Below are 27,533 nucleotides of genomic sequence, written 5' to 3'. Positions count from 1 at the left end.
TTTGTTTCTACTTCTTCTTAATTATGCCTTCTTAGATTAAATTATTATTTTTTGTTTGGATCTCCTTCCAAATTACAACGAAACATGGAAATCTCTTCATACATGGAGTCTGTGAGCCTTGCAGACGAAAACGAAAAATCAACTTTCAAAGTAACCAATGATGTAACATTCTAACAAAGTTAAAATCTTAATTCCATTTGTATTAATTCAGAAGAAAATATTTACATTTCCGTCATGGCGTGGGATCTAAAAACTGATGAAGAGGTGAAACAGTACTTGGACAATTTAGGAACTGAGTACAGGTTTGGATGTTTGAGCGAAAAGAAACCGGAAGGTAAGATGCCGGTATTCGTGACCAAAATCACGTTAAAAGTAATGACGTAATGATTTCTATGTTGCAGTATGTCACCTTCTGGGAGATTTCATGGAAAGCATAAAAAAAGATTTCAACAAAGCAGCTTCATTGTACAGATCTACATGTGATGACTACCAATTCAGCCGCAGCTGCCATAAATTTGCTTCTTATGCTTTAACTGGTAAAGGTGGTCCTGCAGACCCATCAAAAGCATTTGATTACTTTAAGAAAGGGTGCAATTTTGGAGATGCAGATTCTTGTCTGTATGCTGGCCTTATGTGTACAGCCAACAATGAAAAAATTAAAGTTAAACTAGATTACCCACAAGGAATGGGATTTCTGAACCAGTCGTGTGAGAAGGGGAACCACAATGGCTGCTACTATCTTAGTGGCATGTATTTGACTGGTGTACCTGAAGTTTTAGAAAAAAACATGACCTCTGCCTTCAATTACAGCATAAAGGCTTGTGATCTTGGTAATATATATGCTTGTGCCAATGTTAGCAGAATGTACACTAAAGGTGATGGAGTAGAGCCGAATGCCGAAATTGCATTACAATTTAAGAAAAAGGTTTTTGAAATGGAAAAAGAGCTGAGAGGTCAGTTTAAACCTATTGAAATGGAAAGAGGAGCCTAAGATGTACAATTTGTGTTGATTGTAAAAAAAAATAATAATATAGTTAACGAAAATGTATTCGTACTCGTCCTGAACATTACTATTAAATTACTTTTAAAACCCCTAGGAAATAATCAATAACGTAAGTAGAAAAAAGAAATAAAACAATTTTTTTATGAAGTCTCCGATCTTTTTGGTAAATTGCGATCGATTGCGATGGCCATGGTATTATGCAAATACCTTGTTTACACGAAAACAGAAACACATTATCATTTTATATACGTCTCGAGAAATGTCAAGCTCCTCTGTTGTTCAGACTTCCGCAGAGTACTCCTGTTCTCGATACCACCAGTAGTTGACAAATACAAACACTGTGTATGGCCTACCTGCTACCTTTTTTATTGTGTTGGTTGTGTATTGTTTGTATTGTGGCACATCGCCAAGGTCAGGCACAAGAAATTAAATGTCAAATTTCTATTGCCTGACGCGATAATAACTTATTCCATACTAGTTGATTTATTAAAGATAGCATCTTAGTGAGCTAGCTATATACTTTACCAGTTGCTGGAAGGAATCTCAATTCTTAGCGGTCTTACATATATCTTATACCGTGAATCATTTAAACTTTAATCGCGTTTACTCGTAATTTGTGATGTTACTGCAGCAATGATAGGCGCCATTACATTTAAAATTTAAATAACACAAGCTAATTGCATGAAAACTGAGCCGTCAAGTCCAAGTGTGAAATTTAACAAAAAAAGTGAAAGAATAGTAGAAGGAACGGGAATTGTAAGAACACACAGATACTAAACACACACCGATCGCTAAAGCACGCTAATGGGTGGCTTCTGGCGGAAAAGTTCGACAGATATGAATCAATCCGCATGAATCAGCATGTCCAAATGTCTTCTTGTTTCTTCGCATTCAACGTTAGTCTTGATAGATTTGTCCTGCTCCGAGTAAATAGTTATGAACTCATTGTTAGCTTCTCAATCAGGATTTTCTTCTGCTACTGAAGATCCGGTGGTATTGGGCTGCTGACTCTTATTCTTTTGCTCGTGTTCTTTGGCCACATGGATTCGGACGTCGCTCTTCGATGCCAACTCAACACCACAAAAAGGACCGGGATAAAGTTGTTCTTTGCTTTCTGATGTGTGCGTCAGCATATCACGCTTCATATTTTCAACTTGCGTAAATCTCTTACCACACTGAGGGCACAAAATCTGTTAATCACGGAAGGATTCAATAGTCAAACAAAGTTAGATTTTAGATTTTGATTTAAAGTATTAACCTGTATGAATTAGCCAAATCGTGTCATTGACGTGTGATATTGGAAACACATTGGTCAATATTCACAAGCAAAACGACGTTCTCCTGTGTGTAACCGCTGGTGGGCAACTAATCCAGTTTTCAGCGCAGTTTAAAGCGAGAAAATTTTACCTAAACTTGAATATATTAACAGTTAAAAATCTTGAGAAAGTTATGAAGAAAAATATTGTGAGGTTACCCACCACTGGTATCATACTAAAGTGCTTTTTCATTCATGTGAATAGTCAAATGTTTTCTCATGTCATTAGACAGTTTAAGTATTTGTGCGGACAGTACGGACAAATGGCCAGTTTTTCACCCTTGATCTCGTATGTTGACGCAAGTTGGATCGGTCGTAAAAACGTCACATTTAAGGGGCTTCCCTCCCTGAGCGATGTTGGATGACGTGAAGTCGCAAATAATCACTGTCTAAAAATGTTTTCACACAATTCACAGGTGCATAGCTTGGTCCCATAGTATATATTCATATGTCATACCAAAACATTCTTGTGATGAAAAGACTTTCAAGCATCTTTACATCCATATTTTCTTTGGTGTGTTGTGTCACTAAGCTCAGGATATTCCTGTAAAGAAAATATGGGTTTAGCATTAATAATTGTGACATTTTATCAAAATTCTAACCTTATTGAATGCTTCCAAGTTAAAATCATCATCTCCATTCTCATCTCCGTTGGAGCTCATTTCAGGGTTATCTTCTGCTGCTTCCTCACTCTCCCTTTTAATGTCATCAAAATTTTCTCTCACCTCAAAGATTGCAGGAGGCTCATTATCATTTTTTACAGCTTGTTTTATCATCTACAATGAAATTGGGATCACTTTTTCTTGCCTGTTTAAAATACACATCAAAATTAAGTCACAACATATCCAAGTCCATCTGATGCAGTGTCACTTCTTTAAGCACCTGTCTTGCGATATGGACCAGGCTTCCAATCTTTGTTCCAATCTATAAGGTTTTGAATGCAATTTGAGATTTAGTATATCAATACAAAATTATATATCCTTCTACCCTAAAAAGAGGAAAGGCTGCTCAAAAAAAAATGAAAAAAAAGTGTCTTTGATCTTGGCCTTGCTTTTGTTTACAGCTGTCGTCTGCTAAAGCGGCGGTTAAGCACTTGAAGATGACAGTCGTAACGATGGCAACCAAACGCGATGATTACACCAGATAACACGTAGATCATGCTTTGTTTTGTTTTTTAATTAAAGAACTCGGGGAAGTTTGGCTAATTCAAACAGAATAATTGCATAGATAAATTCACAATAAAACTTACAAAATATGTAAGGTCAAGACGTTCAGTTGCCAAGTTGCTTGATTATACATGTTAATCCTATCTTACCGTTATGACTACTCATCCTACATACGGGACTATTATCCAATTTTAAATTTTTCTTTTTCTAATTATGTTCTCAAGTAGTAATTGCTGAGAAATTATTGAACAATGTTGATAAAAACCACTAGATTAATAATTTCTGAACTAATCAGCATTGCGCGATAAAAGATAAGTACGAATTTGAAAAAAAACTGTGAGCACGGGCGACTGTAGAACAAAAGGGTTCATTGCAAGGTCATAAGTACAACACATCTGTAGCAGTACGGATAATGTGATAGTCATAGTGTTTGATGGTAAGCTTCAAAGTTTTCTGATAATCGCATATTATTGACGAATTCTGTGCTAATTGGCAACTTTCGGCGTCGAGATGGGTTTTCTCTCGTCTATTAAGAGTCTTTTGCGTCTTGGGAGTCGGTATGATTTCCTCAAGAAGAAAAAAATGACATCAACATGCGTTTTACTATCTTTTGTAAATACAAAAGATTGTTCTCTGGATGGATTTGAGCAGTTGGAACGTGAAGAGAACACTCTTCCGAATGGATTTGAGCAGCTGAATGTGAAGATATCACTCTTACATCACTCACGGATGGATTTGAACAACTGGAACTTGAAGAGAAGACTCTTCCTTCTCTTCCGGATGGATTTGAGCAGCTTGAACGTGAAGAGATCACTCTTACATCGCTCACGGATGGATTTGAGCACCTAGAAGGTAAGAAGATTCTTCCGGATGGATTTGAGCAGTTGGAACGTGAAGAGAACACTCTTCCGGATGGATTTGAGCAGCTGAATGTGAAGAGATCATTCTTACATCACTCACGGATGGATTTGAACAACTGGAACTTGAAGAGAAGACTCTTCCTTCCCCTCCGGATGGATTTGTGCAGCAGGGACGTGAAGACAAAACTCTTCCTTCTCTTCCGGATGGATTTGAGCACCTGGAACTTGAAGAGAAGACATTTCCTTCCCTTACGGATGGATTTGAACACATGGAACGTGAAGAGAAGATTCTTCCGGATAGATTTGAGAACATCTATTGTGAAGGGAAGACTCTTCCTTCTATTCCGGATGGATTTGAGCACATGGAATCCGTTCTCCCGGTTTTATCTAGCGGTATCGAAAATACTGTAGCATCACCAACAGAAGATGAAATCAGGGCAGCAAAGAAAAAGGCCAAAAAGGCCAAAAAGAACTTCGATTTGGCTGCCAGGAGACGGGAAAAGAGGCGACTAGAGAAACTAAAAAAGTCTTTACTGTCCGAATTGCCAACCGCCAACCCGGGCGAGATCGATGTCATTTTGACGATTGAGGAGTATCCTTCTGTTCCGTCGTCTGTTCCCGCATTGCCGGAGATTGTTGCAGACTCGGACATGGTTAGCAGTATACCTGATGATTATAGTGTATTAACTCCAGCAGCACTTCCATCATCCATCGAGCCTGCTGATATGGACGTCTATGGAAAAGTAACGTCGAGTAATGCAGCAGCTTCTGAATCAACAGAGGTTTATTCACGACACGACAGCTCACCACCTGAAATTGCACAAGAAAGCTCGTCACACTCCCGCCAAATGTACGAGCACAACTTCGAGTACATTCATCTGTCTAATTTGCCTTACTTAGCGACAGGCGAACAAATCGTTTCATTCTTCGAAAATCTAGTTGGGCCTGTATATTCCTTGAGCATGTTTTTGGATGAAAACGGTCTCTACACGGGTAAGGCATCGATGCCGGCAAAAGATCTTTTGCCGTTACGGTATATCAATTCAAGGACGAAGAATAAGAATGAAGCTGTTTTCCAATGGATTGCAGCTGCATCCAGGGGACATTGTTTTACCAAGCGATCTAGCCTCAGACGCTAAACCAATTTATTACTTGCAGCTGTAGGTGCCAGGGAGCTCGAGGTTCTACCCTGGAAGAATATTGATTGAAAATTGTTTTTCTTTATTATGTGATATTTCTAAATAAACGGGTTTTGCCCGCTCAACGCAACCAGTTTTTTCTGATGTAAAATTTTTTAACTATGAATTTTCTTTACTCGATAACAAAAAAAAAAAACAACTTAAAAAATATACTTACTGAAACAAACAAACAAACAATTAAGGGAATGAACTCACCAAAATTGCTGTTCAGTGCTCATTACTGATTTTAAAACTTTGAGCTCTACGCATATACATACATATAGTATGATCTGTACAATGAAGCTGCTTTGTTGAAATCTTTTTTTATGCTTTCCATGAAATCTCCCAGAAGGTGACATACTGCAACATAGAAATCATTACGTCATTACTTTAAACGTGATTTTGGTCACGAATACCGGCATCTTACCTTCCGGTTTCTTTTCGCTCAAACATCCAAACCTGTACTCAGTTCCTAAATTGTCCAAGTACTGTTTCACCTCTTCATCAGTTTCACCTTTCATCAGAAACATCGCAAAGGAATATCTGGCAATGTTGCTATGCAGACGACTATAGCAGACAAGGGATAGTAAAACAGTGACGCTAGTATTTCGCTGCTATAAACGGCGCACCATAAACCAGTTAAACCACATATCAATCAATCACTCTTGCGTTTGCAAAGCTTCATGTTCAAGTTGTAACGTGTATTTTTTCTTGTCAGTGTTTTCGTGGAGTGAATACAGCAGTTCATTTCACAGGTGGGAATTACACTTGCAGAACAGTAATAGAAGGACCAAAGTTAGCAAAGTGAACACCATGTTAGCAATGATTGAAAAAAAAACAAGAAGTATAAGCTGATAGAAGACAGCGACGAAGAAGTAATGGCACCACCAGTAAATAAAAAGATCAAGAAGGAAAAGATGAAGTCTGATTCAAGCAGTGACGATGAAGATGAAAAACAACGGGTCAGGGATTTGAAGGAAAGAGATGAGTTCTCTGAACGTCTTAAACTCAAAGATAAAGATAAACAGAGGAATGTGGTTACTGTGGGAAAAGGTATATTTTCTATTCAATATTTGTAATAACTATTACATTAAAATGTTTAAATTATCTAGGGTTTGCTGAAGCTGCAAAGAGGCTTCAAATGGAGGCTGAAGACAAAGCCAGCGTTATTCCCAAACTCAGAGTGGAATCACGTCGAAAATATTTGGAGAAGCGAAAAAGAGACAAGATTACTGAATTGGAAGCAGATATTTTCGACGATGAGTACTTGTTCGATGAGCAACAACTCACGGAGCGTGAACGAAAGGATCGCGAGTACAAGAAAAAAATTCTTAGTCTTGCGAAAGAACATGACAAAGCACGAGAATTGGAATTGGTTCAACGATACCATATGCCCGATGATAAGCGGGAAAAAGCAATGCCTGATAGGTACGTCGAGATAGATGACCGTGAAAAGCAACCTCATTCCGAACAAAAAGTTTGGGAAGATGCTCGCATGGCCACTGCTCAGTGGAATTTCGGTGCCAGAGATTCAAAACAACGTCTTCAGAAGAGAGGGAAAATTCATGATTATGACCTCTTATTGGATGACACTATTGACTTTATCCAAACAAATCAACTTGCAGGAACCAAGGGTATTGAAGGTAAAGTAACACACCTAAAACTTTCTGAGTAAATGTTTAATAATCTTATCCGTCCACCTTTTTTCGTTTTAACTATATTAGAACAACCTGAGGAAAGCGACATCCAGAAAAAGAAAATGTCTCTTCAGGATACGAGAAAATCGCTTCCAATATTTCCGTTTCGCGAAGACTTACTCCAAGCCGTTGAAGACCATCAGATTCTGATCGTGGAAGGAGAGACTGGATCAGGAAAAACGACACAAATTCCCCAGTATCTGTACGAAGCGGGATACTGTAAAGATGACAAGAAAGTCGGTTGTACACAACCACGTCGAGTTGCAGCCATGAGTGTTGCTGCTCGTGTCGCCCAGGTAGAATTCAATCAAGAATTGTAATCTTGACAAGGATCTTATTTTGTGCGATTCCGTTTACAGGAAATGGGCAAGAAACTTGGTAACGAAGTAGGCTACAGCATTCGATTTGAAGATTGCACGTCAGAGAGGACTGTTATCAAGTACATGACTGACGGTATGTTGCTGCGTGAGTTTCTCTCTGAGCCCGATTTGCAGAGCTATAGTGTCATGATTATTGACGAAGCCCACGAGCGAACACTCCATACCGATATCCTTTTTGGGCTAATCAAGGTGAGCCGTCTTTATACACCAACTCTTGAAAGGTTGAAATGTTGAATTATTTCCTATAAATTCTTTCAGGATATTGCACGGTTTCGACCTGATTTGAAGCTGCTAATTTCCAGTGCTACATTGGACGCTGAAAAGTTTTCCGATTTCTTCGACGAAGCTCCTATATTTAGAATCCCCGGTCGAAGATTCCCAGTCGAAATTTTTTACACCATAGCTCCTGAGGCTGATTATATCGATGCTTGCGTTGTCACTATTCTACAGATTCACGTCACACAAGACTCGGGTGACATTCTTGTCTTTCTTACTGGTCAAGAAGAAATTGAAACGGCACTGGAGAGTCTGACGGAACGTACTCGAAGATTAGGCACCAGGATCAAAGAGTTGCTCATTCTTCCTATCTACGCCAATTTGCCGTCAGATATGCAGGTTCGTTCTTTCTTATTCAAAGTTTATCCTTTTCATATCTTTTCATCTCTTTCCAGGCAAAAATTTTCGAGCCAACGCCTCCCGGAGCGCGGAAATGCATTCTGGCTACGAATATCGCAGAAACGTCTTTGACTATTGACAACATTATCTTCGTCATTGACCCAGGCTTTTGCAAGCAAAATTCCTATAATGCCCGAACTGGCATGGAATCCCTTGTTGTCGTTCCTATTTCGAAAGCGTCGGCGAATCAACGAGCTGGACGTGCTGGACGTGTAGCAGCTGGCAAATGTTTCCGCCTATACACAGCATGGGCCTACAAGCACGAGCTCGAAGAGAACACTGTGCCAGAAATTCAGCGAGTTAATTTAGGCAACGTCGTTCTGCTTCTCAAATCCCTTGGAATCAACGATTTGATTCACTTTGACTTTTTGGATCCGCCTCCGCACGAGACTTTGGCTTTGGCACTGGAACAACTCTACGCTCTAGGAGCCCTGAACCACATGGGCGAATTGACCAAGCTGGGCAGGCGGATGGCTGAATTCCCCGTTGATCCTATGATGGCGAAAATGCTCCTGGCATCCGAAAAATACAAATGTTCGGAAGAAATCGTCACCATTGCAGCCATGCTCTCAGTCAACAGTGCAGTCTTCTATCGACCCAAAGATAAAGCAATCCATGCCGACACGGCTCGAAAGAATTTCTTTTCGCCGGGTGGCGACCATTTTACCTTACTCAACGTTTACAACCAGTGGGTTGACACGGATTTCTCGACGCAATGGTGCTTTGAAAACTTCATCCAGCATCGATCAATGAGACGCGCAAGGGACGTCAGAGAACAGCTTGTCGGCCTTATGGAACGAGTTGAAATTGATATGGTTTCTAATAAAGAAGATTTAGTGGCTATCGGCAAGGCGGTTACGGCTGGATTCTTCTACAACACGTCGCGCCTATCCAAGACGGGCGGATACAAGACAGTCAAACACAATCAAACTGTGCTCATTCACCCAAACAGCTCAATGTTTGAGGAACTTCCTCGTTGGCTCATCTATCACGAACTTGTATTTACTACTAAAGAGTACGTGAGGCAAGCTATTCAGATTGAGAACAGTTGGCTTCTGGAAGTGGCTCCGCACTACTACAAAGACAAGGACCTGGAAGACACAACTACTCGCAAGATGCCTAAAAATAAGGGCAAATCACGGGCGGAGTTGGGTGACGACATTGAAATTGACCACACCACTGAACTGAATCTTGAAGAAAAAAAATTCCGTGATGCATCATTGTTTAGTGATAACATGCATATTGAAAAGGTGCGTGTCCATCACCTTCAGGTTTTATCAGTGTTATTTGCCATCTTGTGATCGTTTGGGGCCGATAAATATAGTCTTTTTCTCTATTTCTTTTCCAAAATGTTTACGGATTAATTTTTTCCGCATCTCTAATCAATATTAAATTTTTGTGATCTAAGCTAAACCTGATTTTTGAAATCTCATCTCGTCTATCATGACGAGTATGAACAATATTTTTTAAGACTAATTTTGGCAAAGCCTGTAAAATATCCCACGTACAAAACACAATTTACTAAAGTTTTCCCTTCCTGACGCATCTAGCTTCTTGGTAGAGCGACCTGACAAGTGATTAAGATAACAAGCAACAGCTCAATTCATGTCAAAGCTAGGGGTAACTTTTTAAAGTTCCCAAAACCCGAAGCCAACTAAGCTGAGCGTAAATTAAGTGTAGTTAGTAGTATTATTAAAAATTAGTGATCCGGGTGTTTTAGAGCGAGACGAAACCGTAATTACTTTTGTAAGTAATCTACCCTTAAATTACATTAGAAGTTTTTTGGGGGGGAGCTGACCTAAAACTGACGTATTAACTTTTAAAAGTTCCCAAAACCCGAAGCCAACTAAGCTGAGCGTAAATTAAGTGTAGTTAGTAGTATTATTAAAAATGAGTGATCCGGGTGTTTTAGAGCGAGACGAAACCGTAATTACTTTTGTAAAATCTACCCTTAAATTACATTAGAAGTTTTTTTGGGGGGAGCTGACCTAAAACTGACGTATTATATTAAGTGCGCAAGATACGCGCAGAGCAAACAACTTATAGTGACAAGGGCACATTCATGAGGTAAAGATTTTTAGGCAGTACCATGAAGGACGTTCAAGATTGAATACATTATACGTTCATATGCTCGAGTCTCAACACCAAGTCGCAGACTCTATAGATTATAGTACCGTAGCTTCCCAATTGACGAGCCGATTGGTTATAGGAATCCATTTTCGAGAGTCTTATTATTCAGCAGTGATTGAGTGAAGCACTGAACACGCTTTCCAACTCATGAGGTGATGGTCTATTTCAGATACAGACGGTCAGCAGCAAAGGAAATTCCTTCATCCATGTCTTTATTGGATTCTTGGCATAATCTATTGGAGCCGACCGAAAAATAAAAAAAAAAATTTCTTTTTCAATCGGAAAGTAGGGCACCCATTTTAGCGTTAAAAGGATGAGATTAGCGGAAAAGGACAGAGATTTGGGTGGGCTTTTCTCACGAGTAATAGTCGCGGTCGACAACCAATTCTGATGAACAACCCGGCAAGATATTTGGAAACAAAGGTGTTATTACCAGGAGGCGAATTATTATACTATATAAAGACATTTCTTGCATAGAATTAAACATAAGGTCTTTTGCTTCTCGAGTCAATGACAAGGTTGAATCAGAAGAGTGTTTAACTGCTCCAATAAATATTTAGGATTATTGTGTCTGTTGGATTTGGACTAGGAAATCGAATTTGTCTGAAAATGAATCCCTCGTAGCATCCTTCCGCTCCCCCTCGAGAAATAAAGATGAATAATATGTGTGTGTAGGGGTTTTGCTGCAATGTTTCCGACTGGTTGCATTATTTTTATCACGAGGCCAAAAAGTCTGATGGTATTGTGAAAGAATGAATAAAGATGGTGGATGGTCGGGAATACAACCATAAATGACGAGTGTTATACAACAGGCCACTGTCCTGGCTTATTCCTTTCGTGAAAAAAAAAAATAATACAACACAGCGTCGTGATCAACATTTTGCCCTTGAAAAAAAATGAAACATTCCAACTACGCCAGGGTATTTCATAAAAACTTAATTACGACTGTTTGTGTGAATTTTAAAGTTTTTCTGTGGATGTTACGCACATGTCCATATAAGGAAAAGGATTTAATTTACCATTATCGAAAACTCGTCCTTTACATGCACTATCTCATTATTTATTATATGCGCTCCAAAAACATCCCATCAATGGTTGAATAAGACGATTATTATTTGCCTGCACTAATAAGGCGATGAATCGTTCTGCAGCCGATGTCTATACAGGTTAAGTTCTCTTATCTCTTTTTTCTCGATCTCTTCACAGTTCACATTAAAAAGGAAATTCGTCGTCATTTGGATGAGATGTTACTGGTGAGAGACGCAAGGACAAAATAATAATAACCCGCATCGATATATATAAATATACTGCGCTATATAGCTCCCCTCGCTATCTCACCATAATTGAGGGATCTTAACGTCAAGACTGCGCTAAAAAAGCACCCAACTTTGTTTTGTTTTTTGGGGTGTGTTTTTACGATCCTAACCAATAAAGAATCAACGTAGAAATAAATTTCGGGCGAAAAAGGCGGAAACTCCAGAAAAAGAGGCAATTTTTTTTCTTTTTGTAGATAATTTTGTTCTCCTAAATAATCTTCATTTGGAGGGAAAAGAGTTATGGTTCGGAGCGCCGTTGATCCACGGTGCAATAGCACCAAGTGACAGTAGAGCGCCGTGAACTCCACGGTGCAATAGATTTTTCCTTTTTTTATTTAGGCTCAGTTACGGGCAAGCACATTTCTGGCCTTGGATCAACAAGAAGATATCCTAATGTATTCCAGAGTAGTTACTCTTGAAGTTGTTTAGTTATAACCAAGTTGATTGGGAATTGTCTCAGGTACTCCGCCAAGACAATTAGGATTGTATAAGATAGAGAGAATCCATTTGAACTAGTGTTGACCAATTTTATTCTAGCATTTTATAGGGGGTAGGATAAGAAAATAACTCCCCATCGGTACTACATCATCACGCCCCTCTTCAGACCATTTAAAAAAATAATACAATGGGTGGGTGGTTGGTTTATCTTGCAACTTCAATAGTTTCCACGACCATGGCTTCCTCTGCCTCCTCTACCGCGCGAATAGCCATTAGCGTACCTGCAGAAAGGGTAAATTGAAACAAGGACATAGCATTAGAACTTGACATAGGAAAGAGCCGTTGGTGGAATTTGACTGGATGCAAAAAACACTAAAAATTATAAACGCCAACTGGATCGATTGACTGTAATGGGAGGGCGAGAGGAAATTACAGTTCAAATCGATTCTCTCTATCTTATACAATCTAAATTGTCTTGGCGGAGTACCTGAGACAATTCCCAATTGTGTATCGATTGTTCAAATCGATTTGAACTAGTGAATTTAAAGCCGTTAACTTAAGTCCCCTACATACACTTAAGTTTCCACCCATTACGTGCCCTTAAACTATCTGAACCTTCGGCCAGACCTGGGTTTAGTAAAGACCGTCTATAAGCCTGTGTATAAAAGAGACAATAAACGTTTGAAAAAACGAAGGTCCCCATTTCTAACTTACACTGCTGGCTGTCTGACAACATTAGACAAAACAAAAAGGAAAAGCGGGGGGTTTTGGGCATTAATTTAACGAGGGGCTGCGTACACAACAGAACTTATGAAACTGAGACAACCAAAGATCAATTAGCACTCTGAAGCTGATAGTGAGCAATGAAAGTAAAACCGTACCCACTAGGCGATATTTCCTAGTGAAAGGACCGCTCCTGCCACCGATGTGTTCGGGTTAATGGCCGCGCGTCTCTCCTGTATAATCTAGTGAACGTGGATTCTGCTGACCAATGCCCAGCACTCAGGATCGATTCTACTGACACTCCCGATGCCGCCGCCGCTTTAAGCGCTGCAGCTCCACTGGTGGAGTGGCCAAAAAAAAAGTTCAGTATCAACCCCGGCTGCTTTCAGTTCCTTCTTAATCCACCCTACTAAGACATGGACGTCCATGGTATATCCATGGGATGTAAATTTTGGGATCTGGTACATCCCATTTTACATACAATGGATGTACGGGGAATATCCTAATTACCTTCCCCTCGACGTACTGTGGGGTATATCCGAAGTACGTCCAAAATTGTCTGCAGTTGGGATGATCATTCCAATTCATTCCAATTGAAATAAATAAATTAGGGTTATTCCAGCTGTTATTTTTTCCATACTTTTCTCTCCGATTTACCATTCTGAATTCATTTTACTAGGAAACAAGCTTTGACTATTTCGGGAATCGAACCCGGAACGTCGGAGTGGAAGGCTTGTGCTGTACAGCTACGCCACAATAGTTATATGAAATCTAGCATAGTTTTATTAACGTAGTTTGTTACTTAATCGACTGTTTAGAAAGGGCATAGCATAACACACATTAGTAAGGTTTTATCTTAACGTACATATAAAAGTTCTTCTTCTACTTTTATGGGGTGATTTACGCCTTTACAGTTGGATTTTTATATAAGATATTAGGGGACCATTTTAAAATATATATTTATTTAAACTAATAACTGTCATACACATTAACAGTTGTAGCACATTTTTTTTTATTTACGTACAGAAGTCCGTAGCGTGTTTACTAATAAATAAACTTAGGAATAAGTAAATTATAATAATAAAAATAAGTTTATTTTTTCATTTATCATGTTTATTTAGAAAGTTAAGTTCTTAACGGATAAATAATGCTGCTTGTAAAAGAAGAAAAGTAAAAAAATTTATATTTAATCGAAGATACGTTAAGGTGCGTCTACACTAGCAGTTTTTACAGACATACAGACACCGAATTACGACCGTAACTTGTCTGTAAAAACGGCTAGTGTAGACGCAGAATTAGATAGATATTAATACACAAGCTTTCATCTTTTTTGGATGAGAACTGTACGTACACCAAACATACTTCCAGTACATTCAGTGAATGTACTTGATGGTATGTCCATTGTATATGTTTTTCATATACTGTTGGGATCAAAGAATTTCTTAATTTTTTATCCATTTATGTACATACTGGTAGCGTACCCTGAACATCCACATGGGATGAGGGACGCCAACATCCCGTTGTACATACCTGGGATATCGCTTGGTTGGCGCGTCTTAGTAGGGCAGGCTGATATCGTTGAACTTTGCACATGGGGATGCTGGCCGACTGAACCGATGAACAAACGCTCGCTGTTTTTGTCGGTGCGATATTTCCCCGTCACCTCACAATACCGACTGAGACACCTTCCCGGTTCAAGTTGCTCGTCGGCGAGTTTTTTAAGGAAAATTGATTGAAAGGCCCCTCCTCTTTGGGCCTTCCTGAACTTGGAAAGCGAAAAGGAGACTGCTTCCGCGGTGAAGCTGATTGATTTTTTTTTTCAATTCCGGCCAATTGGCTGGCTCTGTAGAGAGTTGCTAGGGACAGGAGAGTGGCTAGTTTTGAGGCCAACGCTCCCACCGAAAGTGAAGCGTTCTCCTGTCCTCTGAGATAGTTAAGAACCATATCAACGTCCCAAGTAGACTGATATTTAGGTCTAGAGGGATTCTGATTTCGAATAACTTTCATTAGCAAAACGACCATGGGGTGTTCACCTATAGGGAAGCCCTTCAGGGGGGGGGGGGGTAACGTTTGGGACAGAGCGGAGTGATATGCACCAATCGTGCTATACGCTTAAGACTTGGCCTGGTCGGCTAGGAAGGATGTTATCACAGTTACATCATTCATTACAAAGGGGATCGGCACCCCTTCCCACACACCAATCTGACCAAATTCGCCAGGCTGAATCGTAAGCGGAGTTTGTGTTGTCTCGTGTGGCCGCCATGAATCAGTCGACCACCTCGCTCGAAAATCCCTCCCCTTCGAATCTTCCCCGGATAACATCCATGCGACGAGGCGGAAGCTGGCCACCTCGCATAACGGATTCCGCTCTCCCTGTGCTGATACTAGGAGATTCTCGGACGGGCGGACAATTCGCGGGACATCTCAAGAGACGCCCAGCAGCGACGGGAACCATGAACCATGACTGGCTCGTCCAAAGCTGGGTGACCACCACTATTGACGCTCTCTCTCTCCGGATTTTGGATAAACAATCCCGAATCACCGAAAAGGGGGGGAGCGTAACCCTTCATTGATCTCCAGTTCAATGAAAACGCATTCGTTGCCCACGCTCCCGGCTGTGCATTTCAGCTGACAAATGTTTCGAGCTGCGTGTTACAAGGGTTCGAAAATAGGTCGACCCTTATTTGCCATATCTCCATCAGACTCCTGAAAGCCTCCGGGTGCAGTCGCCAATCGCTTCAATCGATTCTCCTGTGGGATTCCCTGTCTGCAAGGACATTCAATACTCCCGGTAAATGTTCTGCCTGCAACGAAATATTCTTGGTCTTGCACCAACGAGCTATTTTGATGGCGAGTTCGTTCAATGCATGGGACCGTGTGCCCCCTATTAATATACGAAACTGCCGTAGAATTTTCCGAACGCAGCCTGATTGTACAATTACTTTCGAAACCTACAAACGATTGTAGGGCATTGAATGCCGCCTGTAGCTCAAGTACGTTGATGTGGAGGGAACTCTCCTCGGATGTCCAGGTCATCCCGGTACTTGTCTCGCCGCAAACTGCGCCCCAACCCGTTAATGATGCATCGGCGCAAATAGTTAAGGCTGGATCGGTTTCAAACATGTTCCTTCCTGGTACATAGACCAATCTCTCCATCCACCAGGCAAGGTCCATCTTGGAAAAACGTGACCGGGAACAAATTGCAACACGAAATTTTTTCATTAGCTTTGTTTTTACTATAATTTTATATTATATAATATATTCTTTGTGAAAACCCTTCTGAGAAATAATTATTTTTACTGTAAAAAAAATAGAAAACAAAATGTAAAAATTTGAAAATGTATTATAATTGTGATAAGAAATAGAAATAAATTTTTTTTTACAGCTAATAAATGTTCCATGTCTTTTTATTGATCAGGGTTCAAATTTTGAATGTTCTAGCTTTAACGATTGTTTAGTAATTAAATATACTATGAGGGACTATGCCTCAAATTTTATAACATCACAAAAAGGTGTTTACAAGGGACCTTATGGCGGATAGTCCCTCCGTAAACTCATTATATCTATTCATGTAGTGGTCCTAAAATTTTGATCTTTTGTGCAAAATTAGTTAAGATATCAATTTTCCTAAGTGTAAAAGTCGTTTTTAAAAATATTTAATAGCTTTTTAGTTATTTAATGAGAAAGTTCGCAGAAAAAAATTATTTGCCGCTATGGTTCATAAAAGAGCCGCCGCATACAGGTGGCGTTTCGTCTCGTTTCACGTTTCGTAAAAACGCCATCTGTATGAGGCGGCATTTTTATGAACCAGAGCGGAAAAAAATTTTTTTTTACAGTAAAAATGATTAAAGGGTTTTTACAAAAAATATAAAATTATAGTAAAAACAAAGCTCATGTAAAAAATTTCGTGTTGCAATTTGTTCCCGGTAACCCCCCCCCCCCTCTTTTTCATATCTTGACTCCACTAACATCATTCAACATGCAGTTTACACTAGCAGTGTTTGATCCTGAAACATGTGAAGGTGTTTCATAAAAACATGTCTTGGTCCAATTTGGCCTCAGAGCTAGGATTGGAATATGTGAATCCTGATGTTCCTCTTTTACACGCATTGGTTGCAATTACTATAAAAGAAAAAAAACCTAATGCTGTTTCTGGAACAACCACTGAGAACAAACTAACCTCAACATCAATAGATTTTATTGAAGCAAAACTTGGAAATCTCAAAGGTATTACTTCAACTTTAAATGTGAAATTATCTCTTCATTATGTTATTTGCATCCATATATAGTACAGAAAAATGATGATTATGATGAAGATTGCCAGAAGATCTTCTTAATCTTCAGTGTCTTCAGTCATCTAACAAACACAAATTATTCTTTCCTGAATTACAATGTGGTAACGTATTAGGCAGGAAACAAGTGCGCTAGAAGAAAGTATTATAGAAGAATGGCATTTGCTCCTCTGTGTAACCAAACAAACTGTGTACATACGACAGGCACACGTGTCGGATGAACTAGTTATTACGCACGCTGTTTCAATCTTGGTGTTTCTGCCGTTATTAAAGTTGTCGCAACACAACAACTAGCTAGCTAGCCATAAAAACTGTTAAACACACATTATACTAAACTTGATTATGTTCTACGCAATATCCAACTATGAGAAAAACATTTTGGCACCAGGCAATTTAGCCTATAAGAAGTACTACCTCAGATTCACTGTGCCTGTTTACACCAAAACAAAAAACAATATCGATTGGTTCGCCTACTCTTTTAAATTAAAGATTGAGTGACATTAGTAAGGTTCAACAGTACAAAGGTACATATATTTATTTACCGACACCGGAATCTGGACATTATTATCAAATGCTATATTGTTATGTATGAATATGGTCGTTGTAAAAATTTCAGTCAAACTCAAAAACATAACCACAACCAGTGGGACAGGCCGGGGTCGGGTATACGTCGAATCTCAACTGGACACTTTCGCACTGCGACAATTTGACTACCAGGGCCGCAGTATTGCATAAACGACATCTGCTAAGGGACTGTCAATAATAAACGAATAATAAGTAACAGGAATTAAAAAGAAGTAAACAAACAAAAAAATAATTAATTCGTATACGCTTACGTCAATGTAAGCGAGAATCCAATGCTCTACGGCTGACTCATTTAACATGTGACGAATCCGATCTCCTAAAACTAAAATTAGCGAAACGGCTGTTTGGACATCATCGTCTTCGGCCATGTGATATACCATCTCTACAGCGTTAGAGACGCCACTCCAGCAGGTCGTGCCGAGACTACTGGACGATCCCGGTAAACATAAAAGAGCCGACGTCGTGTCTTCTACCTCTACCATCTGAGCTTCAATACGAGTTCCAGCAAAGCAGCGACTGGGAAAGTGTTCCGGAGGTGGAGACCGATCTTTGATTTCGTGACGAAGCTGAAAGGCTTCACTAGGTAAAATCCAATCCATCTGATTTGACTGTTGCTGTTGTTGCTGCTGTTGCTGGTCAGTATCTCCACTAGTTTTCCTGCCTTGCACAGAGTCTGAAGTTCCATTAAAGTCATTTAACACATCGGCTTCGGCATCCTCGAAGAAAAAATCGCTCGTGTTAAAGTGGGAACCGCTCGCAATATGAGACAGCATGACCTAATCAAATGTTAGAATTTATTTTTTTAATGCAACGACTGTCACCCATATTTCCTTTTACCTGAGAATCAAGTCTTCCACCTCGGATTCGGCCTCTTCGCTGACACCTCCGGAAGTGTCCGATACGCCGCGTTCGTTAATCTTGGACGTTGGTGCGCTATTACTTAGATCCACTTCAATTTACCAAAGTCTCAGACTGTTGTGTTGCCTGCTAATTGGGAAATGGACATTTCCGGACTGGTGTCTCGTGCTGAGTCGAGTTGAAGCGTCTTTGATACCGGAATCACCTGTCTCTGATTCTTCTCTGCTGAAGGTTGTCGGTCGATTGGAACCGACTGACCCCACCGCGGAAGTTGAAGTCAATTCCAAACCGGAAAAGCCAAACAGAAGTTTGACAACTCGCCATATCGTGGCGATTAGATTCCGACCAGCGTTTGATGCCACGACTGCATTATGATCACAAATTTCACCCAAAGATTTTCCCGTCGTTGTCTGCAGCCAGTAATGTCGTGCGCAATCCCGAAACAATTGCGCAGGTTCTCAAAAACGTAAATAGAACACCGGACGGCCGGATAGTCTTCAGACTCAAACTTAGATTTTCTGGGTCTAACAAAACAGTTTAACAAATCAAATAGTCTATTTTAATGAAAAATATAATTTAAAAAAAAACTCACAGTGTCAGAATTTTACTCTTTTTAGAGTTCTTATCAGCTGCTGCCAGTGTCAAAGTTCCTTTAGAATTTTATAAGTGACACAAATGGGATTGACCTTTTCCATTGGCCTTTCAGCATCAGCGATAACGTGTTGGATGAGATAAGAGTCCGGTAGGTAAATTTTGATTAAACAAATCAGATAAGATTTAAATAATTAATGCAACATTTTCATATATATATCTAAAAAACTTTGCTAGTTGAAAGTAGAACGTCCGGAGAACCTCTTCAAGCAATACCAGTTGTGATGTCTTTATGATCGTTAAAAGAAGCGTGCGGGATATAAGGCCGACGAACGTCCCAGACGTGGATCACACTGTCGATAACAAGTGCACAGCTGGCGATATGATGCATCCTTTGAGGGCTCCATTTAATACGGCCCACTGAAGCCATTGTTGTTACCGTGTGTATTCCAAGTTTCCAACACTGGTCGGTAACCCAAATCCCAAACCTATTAATGGTATAAATGCTTCATTCGTCATCTGTTTGAGGAAAAAAATTAAAATATAAACGCGTAAAATTTTCCGAAAACAGACCTTGACGGCTTTGTCTCTACCGGCTGTGGCGAGCCATGATTTGTTTTCAGGACGCCAATCGCAAGCAAAAACGGGTCCACCGGTCCACTGTGTGCTGTAAACTGTTTCTCAGATCGGTCTTGACGCCGGAGATCCCACAACTGAACTGTACCTGTTGAACTAACGGTTTAAACATTCTTTTTCAAAACGTTGAACTGAACTAACTTGTAACTACCGTTCTCTGAAACAGCGGCGAAACTAAAACACTGGTATGGATTAAACTGCACATCTCGTACACTCTCTGCGTTGCTAAAATTTCGACAAATGCATACCATGTTAGTTAAACAGATCCAAGATTTAATAACATTTCAGTTTGTTTTATACCTGGCGAATGTCATGACTGCAACTTTCATTCTGATATCAAAATACTTCATAGTCCCATCCTGACTTCCTGAAAGTAACATGTTCTGTTCTGAGCCACGAAAAGTCACCTACATTCTTCCCCCCCCCCAAAAAAAAGCATTTTCAAACTAAATTAGGCAATTTAAAATGATAGATAATACCTTGTTAGCTGTCCTTTTATGATCATTATAAACTGTTTCCTGTTTGAGCTTAATAGATTTCTGAATGTTCCATAAGACAACATGCAGCTCATTAGTGACAGCAGTGGCCAGCCATTGCTCTACACACATTTAGTTCAAAGGACACATTAAATCATGTAACTTAAAAATCAATGAAGAAGTTTACCATCAACTGGATTCTAAGAGGCATCATTGCAAGAAAAATTTAGATTGGAATTCTGTCCTGTTCGGATATTGTCTCTTTTTCAACAAATTAACCTGTGTCTTTGATTTCATAAACCTTAAACTAAAATTTAAAATATGAAAATGTGAGCAGAACTAAATTTTCGATGTTTTAAATATTATTAGCATTACCATTTCTGCCGGTAACGACAACTTTATTGCAGTCTCGATTGAGGGCAAGAGTATTAATCGGGCCCTCTTGCATCAATGTCATGTGATGCATCGCAATGATCACAACGGCACTAGGTTTTCCGTGGGCAGCTTAAATAAGCATCAACGGATTTTGAAACTAAAGGATATGATAAAGTTGGGGACAAAACTCGATAGGACAAAGGGTATAGAATTCAAAGGAAATGATTAACCTAAAACATCAACAAAGACAATATTTTCACAGTCGTCTGCTGATTCACACAGTTTCAACATTTTATCCATAACCGGATGCGGAAAAAAAACAATCCGTAAACATTTTGGAAAAGAAATAGAAAAAAAAGACTGTATATTGATCGGCCCCAAACGATCACAAGATGGCAAATAACACTGATAAAACCTGAAGGTGATGGACACGCACCTTTTCAATATGCATGTTATCACTAAACAATGATGCATCACGGAATTTTTTTTCTTCAAGATTCAGTTCAGTGGTTGTGGTCAATTTCGATGGTCACCCAACTCCGCCCGTGATTTGCCCTTATTTTTAGGCATCTTACGAGTAATTGTGTCTTCCAGGTCCTTGGCTTTGTAGTAGTGCGGAGCCACTTCCAGAAGCCAACTGTTCTCAATCTGAATAACTTGCCTCACGTACTCTTTAGTAGTAAATACAAGTTCGTGATAGATGAGCCAACGAGGAAGTTCCTCAAACATTGAGCTGTTTGGGTGAATGAGCACAGTTTGATTGTGTTTGACTGTCTTGTATCCGCCCGTCTTGGATAGGCGCGACGTGTTGTAGAAGAATCCAGCCGTAACCGCCTTGCCGATAGCCACTAAATCTTCTTTATTAGAAACCATATCAATTTCAACTCGTTCCATAAGGCCGACAAGCTGTTCTCTGACGTCCCTTGCGCGTCTCATTGATCGATGCTGGATGAAGTTTTCAAAGCACCATTGCGTCGAGAAATCCGTGTCAACCCACTGGTTGTAAACGTTGAGTAAGGTAAAATGGTCGCCACCCGGCGAAAAGAAATTCTTTCGAGCCGTGTCGGCATGGATTGCTTTATCTTTGGGTCGATAGAAGACTGCACTGTTGACTGAGAGCATGGCTGCAATGGTGACGATTTCTTCCGAACATTTGTATTTTTCGGATGCCAGGAGCATTTTCGCCATCATAGGATCAACGGGGAATTCAGCCATCCGCCTGCCCAGCTTGGTCAATTCGCCCATGTGGTTCAGGGCTCCTAGAGCGTAGAGTTGTTCCAGTGCCAAAGCCAAAGTCTCGTGCGGAGGCGGATCCAAAAAGTCAAAGTGAATCAAATCGTTGATTCCAAGGGATTTGAGAAGCAGAACGACGTTGCCTAAATTAACTCGCTGAATTTCTGGCACAGTGTTCTCTTCGAGCTCGTGCTTGTAGGCCCATGCTGTGTATAGGCGGAAACATTTGCCAGCTGCTACACGTCCAGCACGTCCAGCTCGTTGATTCGCCGACGCTTTCGAAATAGGAACGACAACAAGGGATTCCATGCCAGTTCGGGCATTATAGGAATTTTGCTTGCAAAAGCCTGGGTCAATGACGAAGATAATGTTGTCAATAGTCAAAGACGTTTCTGCGATATTCGTAGCCAGAATGCATTTCCGCGCTCCGGGAGGCGTTGGCTCGAAAATTTTTGCCTGGAAAGAGATGAAAAGATATGAAAAGGATAAACTTTGAATAAGAAAGAACGAACCTGCATATCTGACGGCAAATTGGCGTAGATAGGAAGAATGAGCAACTCTTTGATCCTGGTGCCTAATCTTCGAGTACGTTCCGTCAGACTCTCCAGTGCCGTTTCAATTTCTTCTTGACCAGTAAGAAAGACAAGAATGTCACCCGAGTCTTGTGTGACGTGAATCTGTAGAATAGTGACAACGCAAGCATCGATATAATCAGCCTCAGGAGCTATGGTGTAAAAAATTTCGACTGGGAATCTTCGACCGGGGATTCTAAATATAGGAGCTTCGTCGAAGAAATCGGAAAACTTTTCAGCGTCCAATGTAGCACTGGAAATTAGCAGCTTCAAATCAGGTCGAAACCGTGCAATATCCTGAAAGAATTTATAGGAAATAATTCAACATTTCAACCTTTCAAGAGTTGGTGTATAAAGACGGCTCACCTTGATTAGCCCAAAAAGGATATCGGTATGGAGTGTTCGCTCGTGGGCTTCGTCAATAATCATGACACTATAGCTCTGCAAATCGGGCTCAGAGAGAAACTCACGCAGCAACATACCGTCAGTCATGTACTTGATAACAGTCCTCTCTGACGTGCAATCTTCAAATCGAATGCTGTAGCCTACTTCGTTACCAAGTTTCTTGCCCATTTCCTGTAAACGGAATCGCACAAAATAAGATCCTTGTCAAGATTACAATTCTTGATTGAATTCTACCTGGGCGACACGAGCAGCAACACTCATGGCTGCAACTCGACGTGGTTGTGTACAACCGACTTTCTTGTCATCTTTACAGTATCCCGCTTCGTACAGATACTGGGGAATTTGTGTCGTTTTTCCTGATCCAGTCTCTCCTTCCACGATCAGAATCTGATGGTCTTCAACGGCTTGGAGTAAGTCTTCGCGAAACGGAAATATTGGAAGCGATTTTCTCGTATCCTGAAGAGACATTTTCTTTTTCTGGATGTCGCTTTCCTCAGGTTGTTCTAATATAGTTAAAACGAAAAAAGGTGGACGGATAAGATTATTAAACATTTACTCAGAAAGTTTTAGGTGTGTTACTTTACCTTCAATACCCTTGGTTCCTGCAAGTTGATTTGTTTGGATAAAGTCAATAGTGTCATCCAATAAGAGGTCATAATCATGAATTTTCCCTCTCTTCTGAAGACGTTGTTTTGAATCTCTGGCACCGAAATTCCACTGAGCAGTGGCCATGCGAGCATCTTCCCAAACTTTTTGTTCGGAATGAGGTTGCTTTTCACGGTCATCTATCTCGACGTACCTATCAGGCATTGCTTTTTCCCGCTTATCATCGGGCATATGGTATCGTTGAACCAATTCCAATTCTCGTGCTTTGTCATGTTCTTTCGCAAGACTAAGAATTTTTTTCTTGTACTCGCGATCCTTTCGTTCACGCTCCGTGAGTTGTTGCTCATCGAACAAGTACTCATCGTCGAAAATATCTGCTTCCAATTCAGTAATCTTGTCTCTTTTTCGCTTCTCCAAATATTTTCGACGTGATTCCACTCTGAGTTTGGGAATAACGCTGGCTTTGTCTTCAGCCTCCATTTGAAGCCTCTTTGCAGCTTCAGCAAACCCTAGATAATTTAAACATTTTAATGTAATAGTTATTACAAATATTGAATAGAAAATATACCTTTTCCCACAGTAACCACATTCCTCTGTTTATCTTTATCTTTGAGTTTAAGACGTTCAGAGAACTCATCTCTTTCCTTCAAATCCCTGACCCGTTGTTTCTCATCTTCATCGTCACTGCTTGAATCAGACTTCATCTTTTCCTTCTTGATCTTTTTATTTACTGGTGGTGCCATTACTTCTTCGTCGCTGTCTTCTATCAGCTTATACTTCTTGTTTTTTTTCAATCATTGCTAACATGGTGTTCACTTTGCTAACTTTGGTCCTTCTATTACTGTTCTGCAAGTGTAATTCCCACCTGTGAAATGAACTGCTGTATTCACTCCACGAAAACACTGACAAGAAAAAATACACGTTACAACTTGAACATGAAGCTTTGCAAACGCAAGAGTGATTGATTGATATGTGGTTTAACTGGTTTATGGTGCGCCGTTTATAGCAGCGAAATACTAGCGTCACTGTTTTACTACCCTTGTCTGCTATAGTCGTCTGCATAGCAACATTGCCAGATATTCCTTTGCGATGTTTCTGATGAAAGGTGAAACTGATGAAGAGGTGAAACAGTACTTGGACAATTTAGGAACTGAGTACAGGTTTGGATGTTTGAGCGAAAAGAAACCGGAAGGTAAGATGCCGGTATTCGTGACCAAAATCACGTTAAAAGTAATGACGTAATGATTTCTATGTTGCAGTATGTCACCTTCTGGGAGATTTCATGAAAAGCATAAAAAAAGATTTCAACAAAGCAGCTTCATTGTACAGATCTACATGTGATGACTACCAATTCAGCCGCAGCTGCCATAAATTTGCTTCTTATGCTTTAACTGGTAAAGGTGGTCCTGCAGACCCATCAAAAGCATTTGATTACTTTAAGAAAGGGTGCAATTTTGGAGATGCAGATTCTTGTCTGTATGCTGGCCTTATGTGTACAGCCAACAATGAAAAAATTAAAGTTAAACTAGATTACCCACAAGGAATGGGATTTCTGAACCAGTCGTGTGAGAAGGGGAACCACAATGGCTGCTACTATCTTAGTGGCATGTATTTGACTGGTGTACCTGAAGTTTTAGAAAAAAACATGACCTCTGCCTTCAATTACAGCATAAAGGCTTGTGATCTTGGTAATATATATGCTTGTGCCAATGTTAGCAGAATGTACACTAAAGGTGATGGAGTAGAGCCGAATGCCGAAATTGCATTACAATTTAAGAAAAAGGTTTTTGAAATGGAAAAAGAGCTGAGAGGTCAGTTTAAACCTATTGAAATGGAAAGAGGAGCCTAAGATGTACAATTTGTGTTGATTGTAAAAAAAAATAATAATATAGTTAACGAAAATGTATTCGTACTCGTCCTGAACATTACTATTAAATTACTTTTAAAACCCCTAGGAAATAATCAATAACGTAAGTAGAAAAAAGAAATAAAACAATTTTTTTATGAAGTCTCCGATCTTTTTGGTAAATTGCGATCGATTGCGATGGCCATGGTATTATGCAAATACCTTGTTTACACGAAAACAGAAACACATTATCATTTTATATACGTCTCGAGAAATGTCAAGCTCCTCTGTTGTTCAGACTTCCGCAGAGTACTCCTGTTCTCGATACCACCAGTAGTTGACAAATACAAACACTGTGTATGGCCTACCTGCTACCTTTTTTATTGCGTTGGTTGTGTATTGTTTGTATTGTGGCACATCGCCAAGGTCAGGCACAAGAAATTAAATGTCAAATTTCTATTGCCTGACGCGATAATAACTTATTCCATACTAGTTGATTTATTAAAGATAGCATCTTAGTGAGCTAGCTATATACTTTACCAGTTGCTGGAAGGAATCTCAATTCTTAGCGGTCTTACATATATCTTATACCGTGAATCATTTAAACTTTAATCGCGTTTACTCGTAATTTGTGATGTTACTGCAGCAATGATAGGCGCCATTACATTTAAAATTTAAATAACACAAGCTAATTGCATGAAAACTGAGCCGTCAAGTCCAAGTGTGAAATTTAACAAAAAAAGTGAAAGAATAGTAGAAGGAACGGGAATTGTAAGAACACACAGATACTAAACACACACCGATCGCTAAAGCACGCTAATGGGTGGCTTCTGGCGGAAAAGTTCGACAGATATGAATCAATCCGCATGAATCAGCATGTCCAAATGTCTTCTTGTTTCTTCGCATTCAACGTTAGTCTTGATAGATTTGTCCTGCTCCGCGTAAATAGTTATGAACTCATTGTTAGCTTCTCAATCAGGATTTTCTTCTGCTACTGAAGATCCGGTGGTATTGGGCTGCTGACTCTTATTCTTTTGCTCGTGTTCTTTGGCCACATGGATTCGGACGTCGCTCTTCGATGCCAACTCAACACCACAAAAAGGACCGGGATAAAGTTGTTCTTTGCTTTCTGATGTGTGCGTCAGCATATCACGCTTCATATTTTCAACTTGCGTAAATCTCTTACCACACTGAGGGCACAAAATCTGTTAATCACGGAAGGATTCAATAGTCAAACAAAGTTAGATTTTAGATTTTGATTTAAAGTATTAACCTGTATGAATTAGCCAAATCGTGTCATAGACGTGTGATATCGGAAACACATTGGTCAATATTCACAAGCAAAACGACGTTCTCCTGTGTGTAACCGCTGGTGGGCAACTAATCCAGTTTTCAGCGCAGTTTTAAGCGAGAAAATTTTACCTAAACTTGACTATATTAACAGTTAAAAATCTTGAGAAAGTTATGAAGAAAAATATTTTGAGGTTACACACCACTGGTATCACACTAAAGTGCTTTTTCTTTCATGTGAATGGTCAAATGTTTTCTCATGTCATCAGACAGTTAAGTATTTGTGCGGACAGTACGGACGGGCCAGTTTTTCATCAGTGATCTCGTATGTTGACGTAAGTTGGATCGGTCGTAAAAACGTCACAATTAAAGGGCTTCACTCCCTGAGCGATGTTGGATGACGTGAAGTCGCAAATAATCACTGCCTAAAAATAATTTCACAAATGCATCACAATTCACAGGTGCATGGCTTGGTCCCATAGTATATATTCATATGTCATACCAAAACATTCTTGTGATGAAAAGACTTTCAAGCATCTTTACATCCATATTTCCTTTGGTGTGTTGTGTCACTAAGCTCAGGATATTCCTGTATAAAGAAAATATGGGTTTAGCATTATAATAATTATGACATTTTATCAAAATTCTAACCTTATTGAATGCTTCCAAGTCAACATCATCATCTCCATTCTCATCTCCGTTGGAGCTTCCTTCAGGGTTATCTTCTGCTGCTTCCTCACTCTCCCTTTTAATGTCATCAAAAGTTTCTCTCACCTCAAAGATTGCAGGAGGCTCATTATCATTTTTTACAGCTTGTTTTATCATCTACAATGAAATTGGGATCACTTTTTTCTTGCCTGTTTAAAATACACATCGAAATTAAGTCA

General features: G+C 39.8%; 5 protein-coding genes and 2 long non-coding RNA genes across 8 annotated transcripts; 3 read left to right on the top strand and 4 right to left on the bottom strand.

Moving 5' to 3' along the window:
• Nucleotides 1–73: 73 nt before the first annotated feature.
• LOC124320708 (cytochrome c oxidase assembly factor 7 homolog) lies at nucleotides 74–1,355 on the top strand. The gene is made up of 3 exons (XM_046783578.1): nucleotides 74–150; nucleotides 212–334; nucleotides 402–1,355. Exons 2-3 carry the CDS (start codon nucleotides 235–237, stop codon nucleotides 989–991), a joined length of 690 nt encoding a protein of 229 aa, XP_046639534.1. The 5' UTR covers nucleotides 74–150; nucleotides 212–234; the 3' UTR covers nucleotides 992–1,355.
• A 233-nt stretch (nucleotides 1,356–1,588) lies between these two features.
• Nucleotides 1,589–3,464, bottom strand: LOC124320715. 2 transcript variants are annotated; one of them, XR_006914018.1, is made up of 7 exons: nucleotides 3,306–3,464; nucleotides 3,201–3,242; nucleotides 2,921–3,125; nucleotides 2,776–2,862; nucleotides 2,482–2,707; nucleotides 2,262–2,410; nucleotides 1,589–2,193 (listed from the first exon to the last, which is right to left on the bottom strand). It is a non-coding gene; the product is annotated as an uncharacterized LOC124320715 (long non-coding RNA). The 2 variants fall into 2 exon arrangements; XR_006914017.1 differs by having other exon boundaries at nucleotides 2,262–2,415; nucleotides 3,306–3,463.
• A 2,692-nt stretch (nucleotides 3,465–6,156) lies between these two features.
• LOC124320699 (pre-mRNA-splicing factor ATP-dependent RNA helicase DHX16-like) lies at nucleotides 6,157–9,588 on the top strand. Its single transcript, XM_046783564.1, has 6 exons — nucleotides 6,157–6,575; nucleotides 6,635–7,165; nucleotides 7,247–7,515; nucleotides 7,579–7,788; nucleotides 7,858–8,214; nucleotides 8,271–9,588. Exons 1-6 carry the CDS (start codon nucleotides 6,401–6,403, stop codon nucleotides 9,573–9,575), a joined length of 2,847 nt encoding a protein of 948 aa, XP_046639520.1. The 5' UTR covers nucleotides 6,157–6,400; the 3' UTR covers nucleotides 9,576–9,588.
• Nucleotides 9,589–17,668: 8,080 nt separating this feature from the next.
• Nucleotides 17,669–19,055, bottom strand: LOC124320710 (GATOR complex protein WDR24-like). Its single transcript, XM_046783581.1, has 3 exons — nucleotides 18,596–19,055; nucleotides 18,010–18,534; nucleotides 17,669–17,926 (listed from the first exon to the last, which is right to left on the bottom strand). The coding sequence occupies exons 2-3, from the start codon at nucleotides 18,529–18,531 to the stop codon at nucleotides 17,786–17,788; spliced, it is 663 nt and encodes a 220-aa protein (XP_046639537.1). The 5' UTR covers nucleotides 18,532–18,534; nucleotides 18,596–19,055; the 3' UTR covers nucleotides 17,669–17,785.
• A 955-nt stretch (nucleotides 19,056–20,010) lies between these two features.
• LOC124320720 lies at nucleotides 20,011–20,355 on the bottom strand. The gene is made up of 3 exons (XR_006914025.1): nucleotides 20,323–20,355; nucleotides 20,144–20,250; nucleotides 20,011–20,068 (listed from the first exon to the last, which is right to left on the bottom strand). It is a non-coding gene; the product is annotated as an uncharacterized LOC124320720 (long non-coding RNA).
• Nucleotides 20,356–21,041: 686 nt separating this feature from the next.
• LOC124320700 (pre-mRNA-splicing factor ATP-dependent RNA helicase DHX16-like) lies at nucleotides 21,042–24,495 on the bottom strand. The gene is made up of 6 exons (XM_046783565.1): nucleotides 24,079–24,495; nucleotides 23,489–24,019; nucleotides 23,139–23,407; nucleotides 22,866–23,075; nucleotides 22,440–22,796; nucleotides 21,042–22,383 (listed from the first exon to the last, which is right to left on the bottom strand). Exons 1-6 carry the CDS (start codon nucleotides 24,251–24,253, stop codon nucleotides 21,211–21,213), a joined length of 2,715 nt encoding a protein of 904 aa, XP_046639521.1. The 5' UTR covers nucleotides 24,254–24,495; the 3' UTR covers nucleotides 21,042–21,210.
• A 104-nt stretch (nucleotides 24,496–24,599) lies between these two features.
• Nucleotides 24,600–25,359, top strand: LOC124344385 (cytochrome c oxidase assembly factor 7 homolog). The gene is made up of 2 exons (XM_046797956.1): nucleotides 24,600–24,702; nucleotides 24,770–25,359. Exons 1-2 carry the CDS (start codon nucleotides 24,600–24,602, stop codon nucleotides 25,357–25,359), a joined length of 693 nt encoding a protein of 230 aa, XP_046653912.1.
• Nucleotides 25,360–27,533: the final 2,174 nt, after the last annotated feature.

This window comes from Daphnia pulicaria, chromosome 1, assembly GCF_021234035.1.
Source record: "Daphnia pulicaria isolate SC F1-1A chromosome 1, SC_F0-13Bv2, whole genome shotgun sequence".
Lineage (NCBI taxonomy): Eukaryota > Metazoa > Arthropoda > Branchiopoda > Diplostraca > Daphniidae > Daphnia > Daphnia pulicaria.
The sequence above is the reverse complement of the archived record's forward strand: the minus strand, read 5'-3'. Positions and strand labels throughout refer to the sequence as shown.

What these genes read in the sequence shown, in the direction of transcription:
- LOC124320700 (XM_046783565.1), bottom strand. Translation starts at nt 24,253, where the DNA reads ATGGCACCACCAGTAAATAAAAAGATCAAGAAGGAAAAGATGAAGTCT. An exon ending in TGTGGTTACTGTGGGAAAAG is followed by an intron (nt 24,020 to 24,078) that starts GTATATTTTCTA and finishes TAAATTATCTAG; the next exon opens with GGTTTGCTGAAGCTGCAAAG. An exon ending in TCCTTTTTGGGCTAATCAAG is followed by an intron (nt 22,797 to 22,865) that starts GTGAGCCGTCTT and finishes AAATTCTTTCAG; the next exon opens with GATATTGCACGGTTTCGACC.
- LOC124344385 (XM_046797956.1), top strand. Translation starts at nt 24,600, where the DNA reads ATGTTTCTGATGAAAGGTGAAACTGATGAAGAGGTGAAACAGTACTTG. An exon ending in GAGCGAAAAGAAACCGGAAG is followed by an intron (nt 24,703 to 24,769) that starts GTAAGATGCCGG and finishes TCTATGTTGCAG; the next exon opens with TATGTCACCTTCTGGGAGAT.
- LOC124320710 (XM_046783581.1), bottom strand. Translation starts at nt 18,531, where the DNA reads ATGCTGTCTCATATTGCGAGCGGTTCCCACTTTAACACGAGCGATTTT. An exon ending in GGATTCTCGCTTACATTGAC is followed by an intron (nt 17,927 to 18,009) that starts GTAAGCGTATAC and finishes TATTATTGACAG; the next exon opens with TCCCTTAGCAGATGTCGTTT.
- LOC124320708 (XM_046783578.1), top strand. Translation starts at nt 235, where the DNA reads ATGGCGTGGGATCTAAAAACTGATGAAGAGGTGAAACAGTACTTGGAC. An exon ending in GAGCGAAAAGAAACCGGAAG is followed by an intron (nt 335 to 401) that starts GTAAGATGCCGG and finishes TCTATGTTGCAG; the next exon opens with TATGTCACCTTCTGGGAGAT.
- LOC124320699 (XM_046783564.1), top strand. Translation starts at nt 6,401, where the DNA reads ATGGCACCACCAGTAAATAAAAAGATCAAGAAGGAAAAGATGAAGTCT. An exon ending in TGTGGTTACTGTGGGAAAAG is followed by an intron (nt 6,576 to 6,634) that starts GTATATTTTCTA and finishes TAAATTATCTAG; the next exon opens with GGTTTGCTGAAGCTGCAAAG. An exon ending in AGGAACCAAGGGTATTGAAG is followed by an intron (nt 7,166 to 7,246) that starts GTAAAGTAACAC and finishes TAACTATATTAG; the next exon opens with AACAACCTGAGGAAAGCGAC.